This window comes from Saimiri boliviensis, chromosome 2, assembly GCF_048565385.1.
Source record: "Saimiri boliviensis isolate mSaiBol1 chromosome 2, mSaiBol1.pri, whole genome shotgun sequence".
Classification (NCBI taxonomy): domain Eukaryota; kingdom Metazoa; phylum Chordata; class Mammalia; order Primates; family Cebidae; genus Saimiri; species Saimiri boliviensis.
Window position 1 is genome coordinate 138,871,633 of NC_133450.1, and position 22,705 is coordinate 138,894,337.

The 22,705-nt window shown below is 62.2% G+C and overlaps 1 protein-coding gene across 1 annotated transcript; it reads left to right on the forward strand.

Moving 5' to 3' along the window:
* Positions 1 to 4,265: 4,265 nt before the first annotated feature.
* Positions 4,266 to 8,259, forward strand: TMEM250 (transmembrane protein 250). Its single transcript, XM_039461524.2, has 2 exons — positions 4,266 to 4,731; positions 6,004 to 8,259. Exon 2 carries the CDS (start codon positions 6,054 to 6,056, stop codon positions 6,516 to 6,518), a length of 465 nt encoding a protein of 154 aa, XP_039317458.1. The 5' UTR covers positions 4,266 to 4,731; positions 6,004 to 6,053; the 3' UTR covers positions 6,519 to 8,259.
* Positions 8,260 to 22,705: the final 14,446 nt, after the last annotated feature.

Below are 22,705 nucleotides of genomic sequence, written 5' to 3' on the forward strand. Positions count from 1 at the left end.
CGCACTGGCCCTGTCCAACCACCGGTTAAATGATCCTGGAGGCATCCATCCCCTCCCCTCCCCTCCCCTCCCCTCCCCTCCCCTCCCCTCCCCTGGCCCCAGCCCTGCACGGCAGCTGGTGTCAGAGATCAGGACTCTGCTCCCCAGGCGTCTACTGTCCCGGCAGCAAGAGCCACTCCCTGCCGGGAACCTGAAGTCAACTGGCTGGACACAATCCCCACGGTGACCCCATCCTCCGCCACCAGCCCCAGCAAGTAGAGAGACAGAGGGATGGTGCTGGAGGGGCTAGGGGTGGGTGCCAACCTGCCCCATACCCAGAGGTGGCACTCCTTCCACGAACTTGGCACCCCTTGTCAGCATGTGCCCTGGGCCAGCCTCGGTGGGGAAAGTGCTCCTTCCAGGTAGGGGTTGGCTCGCTGTCCCTTCAATGGCCCAACAAGTGTTCTAGGCCGTGCAGCCGGAGGGTCTTTCCTGGCTCTGAGTTGGCAGTGAGTGCCACATTCGGCCCCAACTTAAAGTCTCCCATAAACCTGGAGCCACGGGTCCTTCCCGAGTTTGGCGGCACTGTAGGCATCAGCCCAGCAGATGGCGCTAGGCCACTGCCCACAGCATGGCGGGAGGCCTGGCGGGGACAAGGACGGGGAGGAGCTGATGGGGACCCTGCTGGAGTGCGGGGACAGGGACTTGGAGGCTGATGGGGACCCGGCTGGACCTCACGTGCCAGGGTAGCCTGTGGCAAACCCCCAGCACATGGAGGTCCTGGGGCGACCGAGCCGTGGCCAGGCCACAGGTGCAGGAGGGTGCAGAACTCGGAGTGGGTAAGGGGCCAGAGCAGCCGCCGCCGGGGAGGAACGCGCTGTCTGGAGAAGCCACTTGAGCTGTGCACGCGCGGACTGGGTCACGAGGTGGAAACCCATCTCACGGTGGCCACAGCAAGAGAGCACTGGGCCAGAGGAGTCACAGGTCACCAACAGGGGGTCGGCTTTGCGTGTGGAGGAGGGGGAGGCGGGAGCAGTCAGATGCCCCCACCACCGGGGACAGGGGCAGCAGGAGACCGGAGGTGCTTCCCAGAGATGGGGCATTCGAGCTGGGTCCGGAAGGGCAAGTGGGAGCTTGGAAGGTAGAGGAGGGGCACAGAGAGAAAAAAGGCCCCTGTAGAGGGGTGCTCCCTCCCTAACACCCGGCTTCACAGGGAGTTACGGGAGGCTGGCGGGTTCTGGGGGATCAGCCAGGGAAGGGCAACCCCAACTGTCAGAACAAAGACCAGAACCCAAACCCGGGACACAGGCGCTTCCATGGGTGCAGAGCTGGCAGATCTCCAGACAGACAGGACTCGCCCTTTAATCCAAAGCACGTGAAGTGCTTCCCTGACCAGGACACCTCTGTTGAAGTAAAATAATAAACAAGTCCGCACTGAAATGCTTGTTCTCCTGGGAAAGGGCAACCAGGGCTCCCTCTCACTGTCCCTTCATTGTCCCCTTACACCAACTGCTATCCCAACCTTGGAAGCAATGGGCAGCAGGCAGCAGGCTCAGCCTAGGAAGCTGCCCTCATGGCTGGAGTGGCCAACCCCACCAGGGCCGGCAGGGGCTGGCGAGAGAGCGTGGGATCACCAACACAGCCAGGTATGAGGGGTGGCTGCACCCTTGGGAACTAACTCAGGACACAGAGCCCTCCTGCAGGGGGAACACGTGACCGGGGGCCCAGCCTGAGGTACTGGTGAGTGAGGGTCCCCGCTTTCCTGGAGATTCTGATACAGGAACAGGTTCAGGCCACTCCAGCATGTGTCCAAATCTAGCTTTTTTTTTTTTTTTTTTTTTTTGGTCATATTGAAAACATAAAATCAGAAAGTACAGAAATATTAAAAAGAAAGCAAAATGTATTAATTTCTCTAATCCCACCACAGACACATAATCTCTGCTAACATTTATCTGCTTCCAGGACTTCACCCAGAAACGGACACTGGAGAATATGTTTGTGCTGACAAGGGGATCACACCAGACATGACTTTGTGAACCACTTTTGACTCAGCCTGGAGGGCCATCTTCTGGGCTCAGTTGGCAGTGGGTTCACCTGACCCTGAGGTTAGCAGCAGAAGCTTCAAGGCCTATGCCTAATTTTTTATTTGTAATTTTGTATTCTTTTCTTAAGGAAGGTCCCTCAAGCCACAGAGCCTCAGGCCCCACACAACCTGCGTCCACCCCTGCTGTATGACGCTCCAGGGTCCAGGTACAGCCAGGGCCAGCCACAGCCTCACTAGCTGGCTGCTCCCTTCCAGGTCTCCTCATTAGCAGCTCGTGCTGACAGCCACGCCCACCAAGGGAACTCCTTGGCCTTTGGCTTGGGGCGATGCTGACCCACTGGAGGGAGTTCTGGCCCAGCAGTCCCGGGACATCTCCTGTATGAAGATCATGTCTGCCGTGAAACTTGCCACCCTTTCCGGTCAATTGCCCCTTGGCCTGTCCCTGTCACAAGACGGCAGGTGCCTCGAGGGTGGGGACTCTGTTGTCCCTGGGTCCTGGGACCCAGAGCAGGGCAGCAGTGTGGGTGGTTGCCCGGCTCGCAAGCGCAGACACACATGCCATGCTTCTCTGGACGGCTGCACAGAGGGAGGCAGGGCTATCTAATCCAGAGTTGGAGCCAGGGGACTGCATGGCAGGGAGGGCGAGGGAAACCCACAGCCAGGAGGGGGCTGTGGCTCTGCTGCTCCCGTGGCACAGCCACCAAATGGACCAGGTGTGAACCATGACCTACGGACACGCGACCACCCTCACCAGCATAACAGCAGCCCAGAGTGACAGGTGACCACCTGGTTTACACACCATCCTCTTCCTGGCCACGGGTGCTATCTCCCGGTGCCGGTGGCCCAGCAGGAGCTGCATGGGAGGGGAGAATTCTCTCTGGTTTGTTTCTAGTGGTCTTTAAAACAGAAAACAAAAAACGAAGGCAGGCATCAAGATGCTTTTTCTTATCTCAATGTTTTTATTTTTAAAATTTTTGCTGTATTTATTTTTGTGGAGACCATGTTGCCAGCCATGCCGCTCAGGCTAGTCTGGAACTCCTGGGCACAAGAGATCCCGAGGCTGGAATGGCAGGTGTGAGCAGCACACCAGGCCTTACCTCAACGGCTAAACGTGTGGATCGACCTCACATCTGCGGAGGGAGAGAAGTGAACCAGCAACGGGGTTATCGAGAAAGAAAGAAGACCTATTTATTGATTTTAATTTTTTTTATAGAGACTATGTTTGCCCAGGCTGGTCTCAAACTTCTGGACGCAAGTGATGCCCCCGCCTTGGCCTCCCCAAGCAGTGAACCTTCTCCCGACACCTGTTTCTTCTGGAATATCTGCCTCCAGCCATCGATAAAGAAATGGGTTCTTGGCCTTTTTGCTGTGCTACCTCCTGGTGGCCTTTGCTCGTCCAGATGCCCGGGTAAAGGCGGCGCTCTCCCCCCGCGGCGGGGACGTGGGCCCCGGAGCCAGCTTGCCGGCTGGGAGGCCTGCAGCCAATGACGGGCCTGATGGGCAGGGGGGCCCAGCTCCTTGTTCCAGTGCCACGAATCTGAGGGGCCACCCACTTTCTGGTCGCCTTGTGAGCTGCTGACCCGGCCTTCCCTTTCCCCCTCCCACCCAGCAGCGCTCCCCAGTACACTCCTTGCTGGGAAACCCCCAGGACAGCCGCCGGCCTGTCCGGACCGGGCGCAGTGACACCATCGCAGGTGTCCTTCTTTCACTGGGGAGCCCTGGGGCGGCTGCGAGGCCTGCTCGCTCTCTGGGGCTGTCCCCCACTCCGGCTGCCGATGTCGCCGACGGCCCTCTGGGCCTCGCCGCTACTCGCCCGCTCCCTGTCGCCCCGGTCCGCGCGGCGTCGGCCGCCCCCACCCCTCCCCGCCCTCCCGGAGCCTCCCGGGGCGCCCCCATTCCCGCCGCTGCCCAGTCCTCCCAGCCCCAGGCCGGAGGAGCGCAGGGCGCTTCCGGACACGGCCCTGCGCGGACCAGACCCGCTCCCGGGCCCTGGGCTGCCCAGCACCACCTACAAGGCGGCTTCCCCGGCGGCCCGGCCCCACCCCAGAGCCGGGCAGCAGTGCGCCGGGTCGCAGACACCGGGTCGCAGACACCGGAGGCGGGGGCCGGGACCAGGGTCAAGCCGTCTCGTGGAACCAGACGACTCCGCGAGAGCGCGCGTGCGCACTGGGCTGCCTCGGAGTGCGGCGGCGCGTGCGCAGAGGCGCTGCCCAGGACCGGGACGCGCAGGCCAGCTATCTGCGCCTGCGCAGGATCACGCGCGGCGCCGACGCCGGCGAGGAGGCTACGGACAGCTCGCGGTGTGTGCGCGCACGCACGGGCGCACGCCTCGGGAAGCATCGAGTCCCGGACGCCCAGCGCGGCCCGGAGCAGGGGGAAGGGAGGCGCGGCTCGGGCGGCGCGGGCGGAGGGGGCGTGAGGCCGCCCTACGGTGGCCGTCGAGGGAAGAAGTTACGGCGCCCACGCTGGGCCAAACGCCCCCGGCGGCCGCGCCGCAGCGCGCCTTCCTCCGCCGGGCGACCCCAGCCCGGGACGCGTGAGCCACCCCCGCAGCCGCCCCGCCGGCCCCCCAGCTGCGCGCCCCGGCACCATGCGGCCGCCCTGCGCACGGAGCCCCGGGGGACAGGGGCGCCCGCAGGCCCGGCCTCCAGCACCGCCGGCCGGCCCCGAAGTCCGGGACGCCGGCGCCGCCGCGGAGAGGGCACCGGGTGAGCGGCGGGCGGGAACCCGGCCTTGGCGGGGCCGTCTCCGGGGCGACGCGCGGCGCGGGACCCGGAAGTGGCTCCGGCAGGGGCTCTGCGGCCGCGGGGCCAGACGCGGCGCGGGCCCGGTGCTCACGAGGAATGGGCCGAGCGCGGGGCCCCTAGGAAACGGTCCTGGCCCGGCCGCGGGCCTGGCGGGCGTCCGCGGAAAGACGGGGACCCGCGCGGAGCTGCGGACCGCGAGAGCCGGCGGGGACACAGCCCCGCCGAGCCGTGTTTGAGGGGCGCCGCCATGGCTGGGGCTCTGGCCCCGGCGCCGCGTGAAGGAACCGGGCCCTGCGGCGCGGGAGGGTCGGGCGGCCCCGGCCCCTCCCACCTCCGCCCGGCCGGGTCCCCGCGGCGGAGCCCCAGGCTGAACCCGCCTGACGGCCGGCCCGGCTCTTGGCTACAGTCCCCTGCTCCGTGACCAGCTTTCCTTCGGTTTGATACCCCCTGACCTTTGAGTGCATTCCGCTCCGCGGATTACTTAGGCGAGCTCTAAACGGCATTTCCTAGGTGAAGCTAGAGCCAGATGCCACGTGCGCTCTTTGCAGCCGGGTCTGTGGGGCCGCCGCGCAGCCCCTTCCCTCCTACAGGACAAACAGGAGCCGTCTTGGGGTCTTGTGACCTGCCCAAGGTCAAAAGGCCAAGAACCCAAGGGAAGGACAGTGCCGGGGTTCAGGCCCGGCAGGGTGACCCCGGGGCCCCCCAGCCGTCCATTCGGCCCCCGGCACTTGTCAGGCTGCTGGAGGCAGCTGCCCCGCGGGCTCGTTCTCAGTTTACCTGTCTCTCTTCCTGGCCCCGTGGTGGCTTCTTGCAGGTGCCATTCAAGGGCCAATGTCAGCCCTGGGTCAGGCAGCCGCGGAAGGCCAGGGCGGTAACGGGCAAATGCATAAGGGCAGAAGGCGTTCCAGCGAGTGGGGGGCTGCGAGGATCTTGTGGGAAAGAGCCACGCCGGCCCCTTCTCGTCCATTTTGGCATTGATCGCCGCCGCCCCCACCACCGCCCTGAAGGCCTAGAGCAAACACTTTGGCATTCGCAGGTGGCGGGCCCCTTGGAAGCATCCTTGGGAGGGTTTGAGAAACGAGTAAGCCCAGGAGTGCCCGCAGATCCCGCCCTGGACTCCGTTTTCCCTAAGTCCAGGCACTGGAGTTTGTGTCTGCTTTCACCCGCTGATGCCTGAGGAGGGGTCCACATGGCATCCTCACACTGACCAGGGTTTCGTGGTTCTCCCCACAGGCCGACGCCTCCCCTGAGGCTCAGCTGCGGGCTCCCAGGCCTAGGCGCCCATGACCCCTACGCTGACCGCGCCTGGACGCCACCGCCGGGGCCCAATGCCGGTCATGCCCATCCCGCGGCGGGTGCGCTCCTTCCACGGCCCGCATACCACCTGCCTGCATGCGGCCTGCGGGCCCGTGCGCGCCTCTCACCTGGCCCGCACCAAGTACAACAACTTCGACGTGTACATCAAGACGCGCTGGCTGTACGGCTTCATCCGCTTCCTGCTCTACTTCAGCTGCAGTCTGTTCACCGCAGCGCTCTGGGGCGCGCTGGCTGCGCTCTTCTGCCTGCAGTACCTGGGCGTGCGCGTCCTGCTGCGCTTCCAGCGCAAGCTGTCGGTGCTGCTGCTGCTGCTGGGCCGCCGGCGTGTGGACTTCCGCCTGGTGAACGAGCTGCTCATCTACGGCATCCACGTCACCATGCTGCTGGTGGGGGGCCTCGGCTGGTGCTTCATGGTCTTCGTGGACATGTGAGGGCCGTGGGCGCGAGCTGGATTCATTGTCCTGGCCTGTGGCTGTGTTTTCTCCAAGGGTGGGGTTGGCCAGCACCTTCCCTTCTGCCCATCCCGCAGGCAGGCACCGCTGCCTGGGTGCCCGCGGAGAGAAAAGAAAGGGCTGAGACTTAACGTGGTGGGGGTGCGGGTGCTGCCCCTAGGCTGGCTAACTGCACCCACCCTCCTCTCGTGCACTCAGGGGCGGCGCCCACCTCCCGGTGGCTCCTGCTCACACGTCTTCAGGTTGTACTTCGGAGTAGGCCTCTCTCCAGGACCACACCTGCCAGGGACTTTAGACATCACCCTGGGAGACCCCTGGACACAGAGGACTGTGTGCCCAAGAGCAAATCCTGAGGGCCTCCCTCACTGACACACCACACACTGCCACAAAGCTGCTCACTCTGCCAGGGGCCATCTGAGGCCTGGCACTGCCCTCTGTCACCCTGAAGGGCTGTGGGTCCTGAGTCCCAGGCCAGCCTTCAGAGTCTCCTTGGTTGTGTAGATGCAGTCTAGCAGGGGCCTCCGCAGGTTCCCAGCTCGGGGGCTAGCCTGGGGGAACCCTGAGAGCCAGGGGACCGACTCCAGCAACACTGGCCTGTCTGCCTGTTCCGAGAGGGCTGTCAAAATGTCCCGTAGAATCTGTGGATTTCTGGGGAGGCATCTCCATTCCTTTCTGGCTTTTCTTGCCGGGAGTGGGGGATTGGGCCTCTTTATTTGAGGGAACACCCTCAAAGGAAGCCTGGGAGATGGAGGCTGCAGTGAGCTGGGATGGAGACTTTGTCCTGAGTGTCTGGAGCAGGGAGCGGAGGCTTCAGTGCGGCAACCACTGACCTGGAGCCTGTGTGGCACCAGCAGCCTCTTGCAGCCCCGGGCATATGCCAAGGTTCTACCCACGCCGTCCTCCAGTGACTGGGGGCTCTGGATGACAGCACAGGGGCAGGGGGCTGGAGGGGCGCAGGTGCCTGTGTTCAGGGAGGGTGGCCACCGTGGGCCAGGCTCTCACCTAGGGCAGCATGCTCTGTTCCTCAGCCTTGCAGCCACTGCACCACTATGGCAACTGCCCACAGCTGTGTGACTTTGGGGGCAGATGGGAGGGCGGCCTGAATGATGATTGCAGGGACGACGGCAGAGGCCGCCCTGGAGCAGGACACAGGTTGGCAGCGCTCAGATGGTGACCCTAGCTTCACACCAGTCCATGTCCCCACATCCGGGCATGGGTGGACCCTGCCAGGCGGACCAGTGGCCCAGGAGCCGTGAGGACAGTTGTGTGCCGCCGGAAGAAAAACTTTTGGAGAAACCCTAAATCAGGTAGAGAAAGCAAAAAAATACTTGGCCATAAACCGTGCTCTCTGATTTGTTGGCAGCTTCTGTGGATGACCTCCGAGGAGCCCCGCGGCGTCCAGACCCCGGGCAGGTGGGCGGGGAGCTTCCTTGCGGGGGTCTCATTTCTTGCTGCAGAGAATCTTTTGCACTAAGTCACGCTATTTCCTCAAAGAAGCTTTGTTTTTTGTTAACGTGTTACTCAGAGTCGCCCAAGCCCCTTGGCAGAGGGAGAAGGAGTGGCGGGAGGGGCTGGCGGTGCTGCTCACTGGGTGTCAGCACCGCAGGGAGGGGCAGCACCCTGGTGCGCTCTGAGCACCTGGCTGCCTGCTGTCCCCAGTGCCTGTGAATTCGTCATGAGATGAACCACCTGCATTAAACCTATTTTTTTAACATGTTGATGGAGTGATTGCTTAAAGCTCAACTTTTTAATTCCGTTTTTAAGGACATAGTAATCAGCTAGAGCACCATCAAAACCATATTGTCCTACAAGTGGAAAAGTTTTCACAAACTGCTGGGATACAGGGATGCTTGGTAAGGAACCCCTGAGGCTAGGGTTCTTCTTGTGGGAAGCTGCCCTGGGGAGGTGGCCTAGCTGACGAGCAAGGATTTGTCATCATGGTAGTCCCCAGGACACTGCTGTGCAGGCCGGTGGAAATTGCTTTCAGCTGACTGGGCAGTTGAGAGTCTTTGGAGATTTGCTTTTGTCGCCCGGGCTGGAGTGCAATGACATGATCTTGGCTCACCACAACCTCCGCCTCCCGGGTTCAAGCGATTCTCACACCCCAGCCTCCTGAGTAGTTGGAATTATAGCCCCCTGCCACCAAGCCCAGCTAGTTTTTGTATTTTTATTAGAGATGGAATTTTACCGTGTTGCCCAGGCTGGTCTCAAACTCCTGACCTCAGGTGATCTACCTGCCAAGGCCTCCCAAAGTGCTGGGATTCCAGGTGTGAGCCACCCGGCCTACCTAGTTCAGTCTTGGATTAAAGCTGGAGTGGTGTTTCCCATGCTGTTGAAAGGAAAGAAGCCTCGGGGCTGTGAGTGAGCCCTGCTGATGGACCTCAAGGGAAGGTGAACGTGCATAAAAAAAAAGTTTAGAAGAAGAAGAAAACCAAAGTTCTTACCTAAAAACCTGTTTGAGGCCAGGTGCAGTGGCTCACACCTGCAATCCCTGCACTTTGGGAAGCCAAGGCAGGAGGGTTACATGAGCCCAGGAGTTCAAGACCAGCCTGGACAACATAGTGAGACCCCACCTCTACAAAAAATTGGCTGGCTGTGGTAGTGGGTCCCTAGGAGGTCAAGGCTGCGGGGAGCCGTGACTGTACCGCTGCACTGGATGACAGAGTCAGACTCTCTCAAAAAAAAAAAAAAACATAGTTTGAAGATTGAGAGACATGCTCTTCTTCAGTCTTTGCTTCGTAAAGGCTTCCTTAGCTTCAGTGAAAGGAGGAAGTTCACGTTTCTCATTTTTTCACTGGCAGAGGCTTCTAACAACATGAAGATGACAACAGTTTCCCCCCCAGGCAGTCATTATGGCCAGAAAGTGCCACTTAAGGGGAAACCAGCTGGGTACAGTGGCTCACACCTGCAATTCCAACACTGGGAGGCCAAGGTGGGAGGATCACTTGAGCCCTGGAGTTCCAGATCAGCCTGGGCAGCAGAGAGGGCGACTCCGTCTCTACAAAAAATATTTTAAAGTTAGGTGTAGTGTGTTCACCTCTAATTCCAGCTACTTGCTTGGGAGGCCGAGGTGGGACGAGGTGGAGGCTACAGTGAGCCATGATTTTGACACTGCTCTCCAGCCTAGGTGACAGCAAGACCCCATCTCAAGAAAATAAAGGAAAACTATCCATAAACTGTTTCACTAAACTAAATTTTTGGGGTTTCATTTTTGATGGCAGAGTTTGTGAAATCCTTACCAGAACTTTGCCCCAAAAAGCTTAGGAGGGTGACATTTGTTTCACCAAACCCAGGGCTAAGGCTTGATGTGGGGCACTGCTTCACAGACCAGGCTTCTGATCTGAGGGTCTGGGGCTCTGTGTGCCCTACAGGGGATGCCGGGCCGCAGCCGAGCCCCGAGGTGGGCGCAGGGCCAGATACACAGCAATAGCTGTGCGCATGAAGCTGGGGCAGTTAGCAAACGGGCCGCTGAGACTCGGCCAGGGACAGCAGCCGGCACATGGCTTTGCCGGGTGGGTGTGGGTGAAGGTGGCTCGGCCCTTGATGGCGGTCACACCTGGCCACACACCACACCTGAGAGGCTGTGCGGGGCTCCTGCCTTCCCCGGGGCTTCCTTGGCCCTCCCCACCCGGCTTCACTCTGGTTTTCAGTGGATTTGGCATGTTTTCAGATGTTCCCTGCCTGGGCCATCCCCATCTGACAGAACTCCCGTGACCGTGGCAACACCTCATCTGCACTGCCTCATACAGGAGCCACCAGCCCACGGGGCCACTGAGCATGTAGACAGGCGCCACTGTGACCACGGAATGTCTCATCAGACCCAAGGAAACAGTTCCTACAGAAGGAGCCACTCATGGCTAGATTATAACAAGAGCATTTTTTTTTCTTTTTTTTTCAGAGATGGGGCCTTGCTCCATTGCCCAGGCTGCAGTGGCATGATCACAGCTCATTGCAGCCTCCACCTCCTGGGCTCAGGCTGTTCCCCTGAGCAGGGGCATGTCACAGGCTCCAAGAGCCAAGGAGCTTCCCCGTGGCCACGATGCGCGGCCTTGTGGGAGCCCCGCTGAGCCGGCTCCTCTGGGGGCTGAGGAGCCCTGTGGGGGATCTCTAAGTGGGGCAGAGCTGCTTACCACCGCTCCCCAGCAGACCTGCCATCCTCAGGCTGTGTTAACCAGGCGTTTCCCCTGTTTTATTTTTTTGAGACGGAGTCTTGCTCTGTCACCAGGCTGGAGTGCAGTGGCACGATCTCGGCTCACTGCAACCTCCACGCCCTGGGTTCAAGCGATTCTCCTACCTCAGCCTCCTGAGTAGCTGAGATTACAGGCGCCCACGACCGCGCCCGACTAATTTTTGTATTTTTAGTAAAGACGGGATTTCCCTGTGTTGGTTAGGATGGTCTCGATTTCTTGACCGCATGATCTGCCCGCCTCAGTCTCCCAAAGTGCTTGGGTTACAGGCGTGCACCACCGCACCCGGCCCGCCCTGTTTGACAGGTTCCGTTTTCAAAGTTGTTCTCCCCTTGAGGCCCCACATGACAGGCTGAGCTGTGCCGGGGCTCCTCGGAGGTTGTCCCCTGACCCTTTGTCCTCAGTGACAGACACGCAGACCAGACCATGCTGCAGTGACTGGTAAGGGCAAGCCCAGAGAGGGATCTCCAGGGCCGCCCATGGTGCTGCATGTCCGGGGCTGTCTGTCCTGCGCAGCCTGGATCCTCCTAGCAGCTGGGTGGGAAGACACGCCAGGACCACTGCCTGGGGACCAGGGCATTCCACGGAATCGTCGCATTTAGAGCAGCCTGGTTTGCTCATGATGGGCTCTATGTGTCTGAAAGCATGCGAGTGATCTGCACGCCTGGAGGCTTCCAGGGGCGTCCAGCTGTGGTGAGGAGTCAAGGACTGGGATGGTGTTGAGAGGGAACCAGGCCTGAGCACGCGGCTGCCGCTGCCTCCTGCAGAGGTCTCAGGCGGTGCGCAGCCGCTTTGCAGGGAGCTGGGAGCTGGATAGGAGACAGGATCCATGCTTACGAGGCAGTCCACTCAGCTGTTCCCTTCCCGCTGCAAGTGGACCAGGTTGTGAGGGAGAGAAGTGGCCTGGACACTCAGGGTGGCAGCTGGACCTGAGCGAGCTGGGAAGGACAGGTGTGGGCAGGGAGGGCCACTGGCTGCTCCTGGGGACGTGGGAAGTGGAGGTAGCTGCAGACCGGCCTGGAGATCAGGAGCATGCTGGGAAGGTTCTGGAATCAGAGCTGCCCAGCACAGGCTGGATGAGAGGCCCCAGTAATAGCACTGGATAGCAGTGGATTTGGGAGTCATGGCTTTGGGAGAGGAGCCTGGCACCAGAGCTCCCTGTTCGTTCTGGAGGATGGGAGAGGGTGGGCAGCCCTGGTCCAATCCCCTGGACCACAGAGAAGGCCTCTCCGCTAAGGCAGGGGTGAAGCTGAGGGGAAGCAGGGTGGGCTGGGGTGGGAGAAGTGAAGAGTCAGAGCGTTCCTAGGGAGGGCAGCCCCTGGGCAGAGATGGGTGGGAGGGAGGCCTGGAGGTGCAGAGCGGCTCCGTATCAGGCTGAGCAGAGTGCAGAGTCAGGAAGTCACAGCCAGGCACGGGGTGTGGAAGAAGCCACCATAGCCAGCCCAGGGCTGCTGACCTAGTGGGGTCTGATTTTCAGTCTGTCCCTAGCCCAGGGGGATTGTGCCAAGTGGCTCCCAGAACCCCCCATTCCCCATCATCCATCACACGGGGACAGCAGCTCGGGCACAGACCAGGGGTCTCTGTTTCGGAAGAGGGGAACCCGAGCCAAGGAGCCAGTAGAGGGCGGGCGAAGGCAGGAAGGGGTCGCTGGGGATCTGGAAAGGTAAGATGCTGGGCCGAGTGCTGTCCCGTCCACAGCGCTGGGTGCACAGGGGGCCTCGGAAGGCTGCCCTGGCAGAGCCCCTTCTGCAGCTTCCGCAGGCAGAACCACCCAACACATACACACACTCAGGAATGTCATCCACCTCCCACCCCTCCCAGGCGGCAGGACGGGATGGCAGGGGCTGAGGGGGAAGGGGCCGGGCTCCAGACACGCAGCTCCCAGCGGGAAGGACGGCAGGGCCAGGCACGGACCAGAGCTCGACCCCCGGCTGCCGCATCGATGCTAATATTGATGCTCCGTGACCTTGGGAGGGCCTGTCCCCTCCAGCGTGCAAATGGAGGCGGGTGAGGGCCCGGCAGTGCCATGAATGCTGATTCAGCATTTTCTGGGGGCGGCAAACGTGCTTTGATCTGCAGAGGCCAGGGCGATGCTCTTCTTCCTTACGGGTCTCCTTTGGGAAGGGCCCCTCTCTGCCCAGGCCCTCCCCGCAGGCCTCCACGCATGCCCTCGGAGGCTGGGGCCGCTCTGCCCCCAGCCCCCGTGAGTAGCCTTTCTCATTCAGGCGGCTGCAGAGGCCCAAGTCCAGAAACCCACCCTCCACCCAGCCTGGCGTGCCTCCTGACAGTTCCCAAAAGAGCGAGCGCCCTGCAGCACCAGCATCCTTGCCCAGGCGGGGCGTCCGGGTGCAGCTGATTCAGCGGCTTCGGGCCCGGCGCCCCTCCCCCAGCCCAGCTGGGCAGCGTGCCCGGGCCTGCCAGCAGCTGTGTCACACGGGCTCTGGCAGGGCTGCTGTGGCTCGAGGTGTGTGGCCCGCACTGCGCCTGGGGGCGGGGTGGCAGGCTGCTGCCTCTGCGGGCGGGCTGCCAGGCGCCCCCTCCCTGTGGGGCCGCTCCCCCTGCAGTCCTGTGCAGCCTCCTGCAGAGGAGAGGCAGGTAGGAGGTGGGTGGGCGGCCGAGCTGGGTCTTGATGCTCTCGCGATACATCAGCCCCCAGGAAATAATCACGTCTGACGCCCTGTCAGCGGGTCCACGGCCGCACTTGGAGTCTCCCCATAGCCCAGGTTGGGCATCGTTCCTCCATGTCAGGCCAATCCCGCTGCGGCCACCTGCCATCCTGACCTGGGCAGAGACTGGAAGGGGCGGGTGGGGCAGGGCCCCCGCAGAGCCCCACTCGATCGATCGATGGGGACAGCTGGGGCGTGCAGGGGTGAGCCACAGCACCCAGAGCCCCTCCTGCCGGCCTCACCACGCCCAGGAGCTTGGGTTTGCCTCTAGCTGAGGGCACCAGGCAGGCCTGGGAAGCCGGTGGGTGCTGACCCAGCCCCAGGGCCCAGGGGAGGAGGGTGCCAGCTGTTTGGAAAGTGGGCTCTGTAAAGGGGCTTGGTTAGTTTGTGCAAGGACTTTGGTGTCCCTGTCCTGTGAGGGCCATGGGTGTGGGGAGAACACAGGGTAGGGAGGGGAGAGGGGTCAGGCTGAGCAGGAGAAGCAGGGGTGAGATCAGGGAAGAAGATGGGGGTGAGGAGGGCACAGCTGGCCGAGGCTGGGTCGGGTGAGGACACGGTGGCAGGCGAAGGCCATGGGGCATGTGGGGTGGCCAGGAGGTCCATGGTCAGAGGGTGGGTGCTGGCGGGGCCTGGAGATGGCCGTGCTGCCCCTGCCCTCCCGAGCCTGGAGGCCTGATGAGTCCACAGCCACCGTGGCGTCAGCAGCACGGTGACCGTCGCTCAGTACACGGGGAGGGTGTCCGTTCCGCTTCCTGAGAATGTTAAGGACGGTCCCCGCAGAATGCTGTATGAATATTCATATGGAGATCAATCAAGCCTGGGCTGGCAGATGGCTCAGGGAAGGGGCCGTGACAGGCTGGGCCCAGGTACCAGTGGGCACACCTTGGCAGGGCGTGGCTGTAAGTCTCTGCCAGCTCCAGCCAGGATCCGCCTCCCTCAGGATGGGATGGGCCTGGGCCTGCTGTTGGCCACAGCCACAAGAGACCAGACGGGTGACATCCTCACTCAGTGACCGCCCTCGTCCTGGGGCCCGGAGGCTGGGGCGGGGCTCCTTCCAGAGAGACCCAGAGAAGTTCATCTCAGGTTTAACAGGGGCACTGCTGCCTCAGCTGCTGGGCAGTGTAGGGGGAGGTCCCTGTCCTCACTGGGGCCTGCAGCCGAGGACGGGCCACCGAGGCCCAGGCCAGCCACAGGGATGCTGAGTGGCCCGGGGAGTCCCGTAGCCCCTTGGGCCTGCCTGCCCCAGGCTCTCACGGTAGGAGAGGCTTCCTCCCAGCCTGGTGGCTGAAGCACTGGTGAAGGAATTTGCAGGCCAGGAGGACATGGACTTCCAGTTCTTCCCAGCGGGTGCATACAGGCCGGCACCCTCTCCCTCACCTTTGGGGAAAACTCGGGTGCCGATAGACCCTTGGCCCTGCTCACCGTGCTGGGCCTCGCTCCACCCCCGTTTCCTCCCAGCAAGGGTGGCCGCTGGGCTCCTCTGAACCGGGCTGCTTCCAAGTTTGCTTCTCAGCACCAAGCAGGACTGGCACTATGCCCTGCCTACCTGTCCAGGGGTGGGGGCTGCCCTTTGAAGCTATCAATCTGGATTTTAAGTGTGGATTCATTATTTACAACACCATGACATCATGCTGGCATGAATTATTTGTATGTTTTTGAAATTGTGCTGTGATAACCCTGGCTGCCTTCCTGCTCCCGCAGTGGATAAAAGCATTCTAAAGAATCCGCGTCTCCCTTCCCCCTTCTCCTGCAGCTGGGCCAGCCGGAGCTCGGTCACCACCTGTGCACGGTGCAGCCTGCCTTGACCCCACCTCCTGCACCTGGCTGGGGTGCATGCCTTGGTACACGTGTGTATGCACGTGTGTGCATGTGGGTATGCGGCACCGTGTGCCCCAGCGTTTCCGGATGCCCTGTTCCACTTCCCAGCCCTGCCGCCCTCCCTCCGTGGCTCCTTCCCATGCTCCCTCCAGAGTACAGAGGGACGGAGGCCCCTTGAGGAACCGGGAAGCCCCTGCCTGGGTAGCCATTGGCAGGTGAGTCCCCTGTTCCTGCTCAGAAAAAGTCTACTCTCAAACGTGGACAGGCAAGGACTCCTTTTGTGGTCCCCGCACTTGGGGTCGCCAGTCGCTGGGCTGATTGGCCGGAAGTGGTGGGGCTCCCTGACCCCCAAGCCCCTCTGGTCTGCCCCTCTCCGGGCCCAGCTCTTCCTGTGAGATAAGGGGGCGGGAACCCAGGGAGGGTGGGCCCACAGCCTGCAGTGGGGTGGGGCGCTGGACTGGCTCTTCCCAGGCCGAGCCCAGGGAAAGCCCCAGGCCTGATTTCTGTCCCCAGGTGGCAAGTGCAGGGAGGAAGAACCAGGGCTGGGGCTGGACTCGGGTGAGGGTTCACCACAGCGCGGCCGCTGCAGTGGGCCAGGGAGCTCCAGATTCCCTGGTCACTGTTTTCCCAGGGCCTGGGGCGGGGCTGTGGGACCCTCGATGCCACACTGGAGGCTGCGCTCTGCTCCTGCTGGAACTGGGCAGACCCTCTCCGTGAGGGAAGGTGCCAGGGGCTGGCTGCATGCCCTGCCTGAGGCACAGCTGATGACCCTGGGCCAGGCCAGCATGGCCGCCTGTGGCCCAAACCCTTTCCTGGGGCTTGTTCTCAGGGACGCATCCTGGTGCTGGGTGTCTCCAGGGGTCGGTTTATAGAACGCTAGACCTTCTCTTGGAGCTCTGAGCCTGACACTCCGCGGTCAGGTGAATGATTGATTGAAGGGACAAACCCAAGAACAGGTGGGTGTCCCATGGGTCCCTGGGGCCTGGGGCATAGCGGGCCTTCAGCACTCACTCTCTGAATGACTGTGCCAGGGCAGTAGAGGCCTCGGTGAGTGTGACTTGCAGCAGGATGTCTCCCGGGAGCTGCTCGTCTATTGCCAAGTTACAACTAACCCCACCCCCAGGCCAGGTGTGGTGGCTCTGCCTGTAATCCCAGCACTTTGTGAGGCTGAGGTGGGTGGATCACCTGAGGTCAGGAGTTTGATACCAGCCTGGCCAATATAGTAGAACCCTGTCTCTACTAAAAATTCAAAAATTAGCCGGGTGTGGTGGCATGCACCTGTAATCCCAGCTACTCTGGAGCCTAAGGCAGGAGAATCACTTAAACCTGGGAGGCGGAGGCTGCAGTGAGCCAAGATTGTGCCACTGCACTCCAGCCTGGGCAACAGAGCAAGACTCTGTCTCAAAAACAAACAACTACCCCCGCCTCACCGCCCAACACCCACCAGAAAGGCAGCCCTGCTGTTTGGGACTCGAACCCTCGGAGTCCTTCCGTCTGTCTTACCTGGGAGCCTCCAGCTGTTGCCAAGGGCTTTCCCAAGCCTAGCTCTCACGTGTGTCCTGCAAAGGGCACTGGCTGGCCCCTGAGCCTGACTTGGCCAAGGGGCTCTGCAGTGTCCCCCAGGAGGAGGTGAGTCACTGCAGCCGCCCGACCTCAGCCCTCTCTGGAGCAGGAGGCAGCAGCTGCTTCACAGCTGCGTAAAACATTAGAGGGAAATTTAGGACAAAAGAGGAAGACGATTAGAGCACCCAATTTAAACCGAGAGAGGGCATGCGGAACCCAAAATGGCACTGCCCTAATTCAGGAGCAGAGGGAGGCTCGGGCTCTGCAGCCGCGGACGAGAACCAAAATACTCACCCGTTTCTCCTGCGAGACCCAAACGCGCCTGACAAGGAGCCCACAGATGTCCCGGCCCTGCGGGAGCCGACCTCCTCCGCGGAGGATGATGTGGCCTGTCCCGTGCCCATGCCAGCTGGCCCTGGGCACAGCAGATGCCCTGGCTCACCATCCTTCCAGGGACCTGGCTTAGGACCCTGGGATGTTCTGTTCTTTCTGCCAAGATGCTGTGGGCACTGCTGTGGCAGGTCCGAGCAAGGTTGCGAAGTGCCAGGGAAGCAGCCACATTCAACCGTGCAGGGAGCCCCCCGGCTCCATCCCTGCTCTTTGCACTCCCTGGACCGACGGGCCCAGTCTAAGGCCGTGGAGGGCCTGCACAGCAGGGTCTGATCCCAGCCTTCCTGGGCCTGGGTCACCGCACTCTTCCTCTCAGGGCAGTGCCTGCAATGGTGCCTTCGTCCCGGGGACAGGGGCGCGACCCCCTTGGCTGGTCAGCTCTGCCGTGCCCCTCGGCTCTTGCCCTCAGCTGGAGAAGATGATCCCGGGAAGCAGAGGCTACCCCCAGAGGGGGCTTTTTGGGAGGAGTGTGAGGCTTTCCGGAAGGGGTGTGGGGCCCGATGAGCAAGTGTCTATCCCCAGACCAGCCTTCAGCAACCTCCAGCTTCGAGATGAGGACACCGGCCTCACTAACCACAGGCCCGTGCTTTTCCACAGGGGAAAGCAGAACAAGCGAGGCTGGTGGTTTGGGGACCCTGGCGCTGCCCTCGGGAACACACTGGACCTGCCTGCTGGGGTTGGTCTGTAAGCCAGTGAGCACTCCCACTCACCATGCACCAGCACCTGAGCTCCTGGGGTCCCCTTTGACCCCGGCAGTGCAGGTGTGCTGGTGCCACTGGCCATTTCCACGGTGCTGGGCCCTGGCTTAGCCTCCTGTGGAGCCGGGTCTACCAGATGACCCCAGCCCCGGGCTGGAGAAACCGAGGGAAGTGAGACCCTCTCAGCGGGAGACTCCAGGGAACGCAGGAATCTCTGAAGCAAATGCAGCTTCAATCACAGACCACTGCTTGAGCAGATTAGCAGGATGTGAAACCGACTGACATTCCTGCCCTTGGTCCTTGTAAGGTGAAATCGCATCATAAAACAAATGTGCTCTGCCCAGGTTTGTGGAGGGGAGGTGGTTTATGTGACCATCAGCTGCCTGTTTCGTCCTTCGGCTTGTCTGGAAGAAGCACCAGGAAACACCCCTCCCCCATGGACACTAAAGCGGGGACTGTTTTGTCACAGAGCCCCCACCTCCAGATGTCTGTGCGCCTGCACCCCGGCTGGCACACCTGCCTGGAGCCAGGTACACTCCCTGTCCCTGGAGAAGTGCTGAGCTTGCTTGCGCAGGCTGCGGGGGAAGGGGGGCAGGCTGGGGCGGGACATCACTGCTCACTCTCCCTGAGACCGTACTCCTGGGACCCGGCACGAAGGTCGCAGATGGGCAGTGTTTGGCCACATTTGCTGGGGGCTTCGGGGCTGCTCTAGCAGCAGCAGGCTGTGCCCGAGCCCAGCATCTGGGCAGGCACTCAGCAGGGTGGCTCCCTGGCCCTGCGCTGCTACTCTGGAATTGACACCCGAGTCCCTGGTGACGCTTCACTCTCCCATCCCTCCATGGCACAGAGGCCCCGGCTGCTTTGTAAGATGATGCTCTGGTTGCTCTGGGATACATTCCTGGGAGCCTGGCCTCCCCTCCCACCCTCCCAAGTTCCTTGAACCACGACAAACACACGGCCATGAGGCCGGCAGGCAGGAGGCCAGAGATTCAGCGTGGATACCTTGGGGCCCCTATGCACAGGGTGTGGGGGCAGCACTCATCCCGCTGGGGTGCACCAGGGTGGACAGAGAGTAGTCAGACCGTGGGCACCTGGAGGAAAGGGCTCTGCTGGCACCTGTGCCACTGTCTGCACCCCCAGCCTAGAGGGGACCCATGTGCCAGCTCCCTCTTCTCCTGGTGGGGACCTTCCCGTCACCTCTACCGCCCTGGGCAGCTCTTCTCCCTCACTCACGCTCGCTCCATGGCAGCTTTGGGAGACCAAGAGCCTCCCTTTCCTCCTGGGGCCAGATCCCGAGCTGGCTCCGCAGGTGCCAGCAGGTCCCAGGAAGGAGCCCACTGCCCTGCAGCTTGGAGCGGAGGACAGGCTGCGCTCAGGGGCTGCCCCCAGGTTCCATCTTGGACTCCAGCGTGCACACCGGTCACCTGAGATTCGGATTCAGTGGGCCTGGCCCTGGGACTCTGTGATTCCAACGGCCCGGCCTGTCTGAGAGGCAGCTGCTCTGCCCTGGGGGGCTCGAGGGCCGGAGGGCGGGCAGAGGAGGAGCATCCAAGAGGCTGGAAAGCCCAGGAGAGCAGAGTGGCTCCAGAGCCACTAGAAGAAGGTGGAGGAGGGCCGAGTGGCTGTGGCCAGATGCAAGAAGGTAAGGCAGGACCAGGCACTGGGGGCGGATTTGGAGCAACGGTTACCACGAGTTACCTCTGGCCCCCAGTGGCCTCGTCCAGCCGTAGAGACCATCCCTGCATCATTGACCCCAGCCCGGTCTGGCCCGGACTCCCTGGACACTTGAGAATCCAGCGGCAACTGCCTGTTCCTACCTGGAGGGCCACAGCAGCCCGTCTGTCCCCATCTTCTCCATCCCAGGACGTGGTGTGGCCTTCATGGGTACCTACCTGCCTGGCCTTGGTCTGAACACTCCCCACCTCCGCTTCCCTCCCAGTCCCTCTCGCTCCTCGTGGCTCCGCCGCCACCCCACCCTCACCCACCCCAGGGAGAGAACCCACAGGTCCCCTGCAGCCTTCCCCGCAGAGTCCCGGCCCAAGCTTCTTCCTTCACCACTTCCTGCCGCCTCCATGGCAGACCTGGGTCTCTTTTTAACCAGCCTGCCACCCCGGATACTAGAACAGGAGGAGCAGGGGCCAGTGACCTTGTTCTCAAGGGGGCCAAGTGCCTTCCTGTGCCTCTGCGGAGTCAGGGGTGCCGGCCCGCCCACGTAGCCCAGCAGGATGGAGGGCCTCGCCTGCAGCCCTACTGGCCGCCTTCCCTCTTGGCCAGCTGGCCTCCAAACCTGGCCCTTCAGGGAAACTGCAGATGCCTCTGCTGTGGCCACTGGGCTCCTGGCTCCTCCAGCAAGTGGTCCCTCCTCATCTGGGGGCCGGTGATGTAAGTTCAGCTGCATCAAGGGTCCTGAGGAGGGACCCTGGTGCTGGGAGGGCCACTGGAGCATCAGAGACCGCTTTCTGATGTCCTGAGTTGGCCCTGGGTGCAAACTGGTGCTCACCTGCCACCTGCCAGAGAGGGGGTCCTGGCAGAGGCAACTCGGGAGAAAAGGCCCTGTGTCAGCGGCTCAGAGAGAGCCCAGCTGCTGCAAGGGACAGCGTGGGTGGAGGGACGGAGGCTGGGGAGTGGGCGAGGTCAGCAGCTCAGGTTGGGAGGGACGTCCCTGAGCACAGAGGGACAGCTTCGCTACAGGGCAAGCTGGGTCCTTCCGGCCTCCTGGAGCTAGCCCTGTCCCCTCCATGCAGCCCAGTGCCTGTACACGGGCCTCAAATGGTCAGCCCCGCAGGCAGAGGTGGGAGCTGCCAGGGTCAGCACGCTGGGCTTCGTGGTGGTCACAGCAGTGACACCAAAAAGAGCCAGCAGGATGGCAGGTGTTCCCAGTATCCGTGGCCCATGGAGGTGCCCTGGAGCCCAGCAGGGTCCTAATCAGGGTGGGGACCCCCGAGGGGTGGTGAGCCCAGGGCTGCCCTGCCCAGGCTTTGAACCCATTTGCCAGAAAAACCGCCCTAAAGACAGAAATGGCAGTGGGAGGGGGACGGGCTCTGGCCAGCTCCGCAGGAGACACAGGGGTCTTGAAGTGTCACAAACACCGCCGGCATCTCCCATTGTCCTGCGGGTGGGTGGAGCCGCCACTCCCTAACCCTAACCGCACCCTCACCTGCAGCTGGGGGTGGGGGCGGGGCCAGCTGGGCTTGGTCTTGCAAACAGCATGCCTTCTAGGAGCTGCTCCAGAACCAAAGAGGGGGGTGGGTGCCTCAGGACCCCAAGGAGTGGTGCTCAAGGTGGACTCCCTGGGGGCCTGCCAAGGCCTGATGTTCTGAGTGGGGCTTTGGCTGTCGTGTGGCCTGGGTCCCTGGGTGGCCAGGTGGGTGAGGCCCTGTCCAGCATCTGGGTCCCTGGGTGGCCAGGCGGGTGAGGCCCTGTCCAGCATCCAGGTCCCTGGGTGGACAGGTGGGCGTGGCCCTGTCCAGCATCCAGGTTCCTGGGTGGCCAGGCGGGTGAGGCCCTGTCCAGCGTCCTGTGCCATTCTGCTGTGCACAGCCCTCATCCCCTGGGCTCTGGGGGCCCCAGCCCCTCACTGTCCTCCAGGGTTCAGCAGGCACCACCCTGGGCTCCTGGGCTGACTTCCTCCGGGAGGAGGCTGCCTCCGGGAGCAGCCTGGGAGCTAGAGGATGGGGACTGTTTTACTAAAAAAAAGGGACAATGGCCTCAATTTGAACCCCAAGCTGGAGATACCAGGCAAAAACCCCAGTTGGTAAAACTCAGGGCCTGGCTTCTACAAATTTGGGGACTGCACCCAGGGCCCAGGGTGAGGTTGGTGGGCCCAGCTCAGCCCCCAACCCAATGGCTGGCACAGAGCAGGGCCCTGACAAGCGAGGCACTGGAGCAGCCAGGGACTTCTGGAGCCTCTCTTTAGCGAGGCAGGAGTGGGGCAGGAGCGAGGCTGGCACTCTGATACATAACCATGGACTCTGATGGGGGAAAGGAACGGGCAGGGAAGCAGAAAGGGGGCCTCACGCAGAGCATGGAGGAAGCGCTGCCAGGAGAGCCCTGAGCGCGGGAAGCAGGGGAGACAGCGGGCAGGGACCAAGGCTGCTTGGGAGGCCTGGGAATGTGCTGAATGCCACCGAGTTGTTCACATGGGAGTGGCTGCTGTCAGGTTACGTGAATCTCACCTTGAGTTGGAAAACAATGCAAAAAAAGGGGAAAGAGCCCACTCTAAGTCAGTCTCTCCCTTTCTGGTTCAGAGTCTGCGGCCCTGCCTGCTGGACCGCAAGCCCTCTGAGGCCAGGCATTGGGGCAGCTTCACAGGACAGACCCCCCTTGGGTGGAGGCATGGGTGCCGGCCCTGGCGGGCAGGGGTTACCGTCACGCCTCCACCCCTGCAGACCCCCACCTCCTCACCCATTCCTCGAATAGGAGCAGGCTTCTCCCACCATCTCACTGAGTGCACATGTCTTCATGGGCCTTTATCATCCGCTGCATGTAAGCCACAAGGCCGGGGCCTGGCCACCTCTTCCCTAAACCCACTGTTGGGACTGGGGTGTCTGCGGGGTACCCCCAAGGCTCCCAGTGAGCAGGAAAGCCCTCCCTCCGCGCAGGCCCCACCCCAGGAAGGCAGAGGTTTCTCTTGCCCCAGGTGAACTGCCCTTCAGGCACTGAAAGCGGCTTCCTCCGGAGATGGCCTCACCACTGGCCGTCTCACCGAAGGCTGTTCTGCTCCTCTTTTCTGTGTTGACAGGTGAGATGCAAGAGAGAGAGTGGGCACGGAAGCCCTCTGGCCATCCTCCTGACTCAGGGTGCGGTGGCTCGGGGAGCTGCCCGGAGCGCAGCTGACAGCCTGC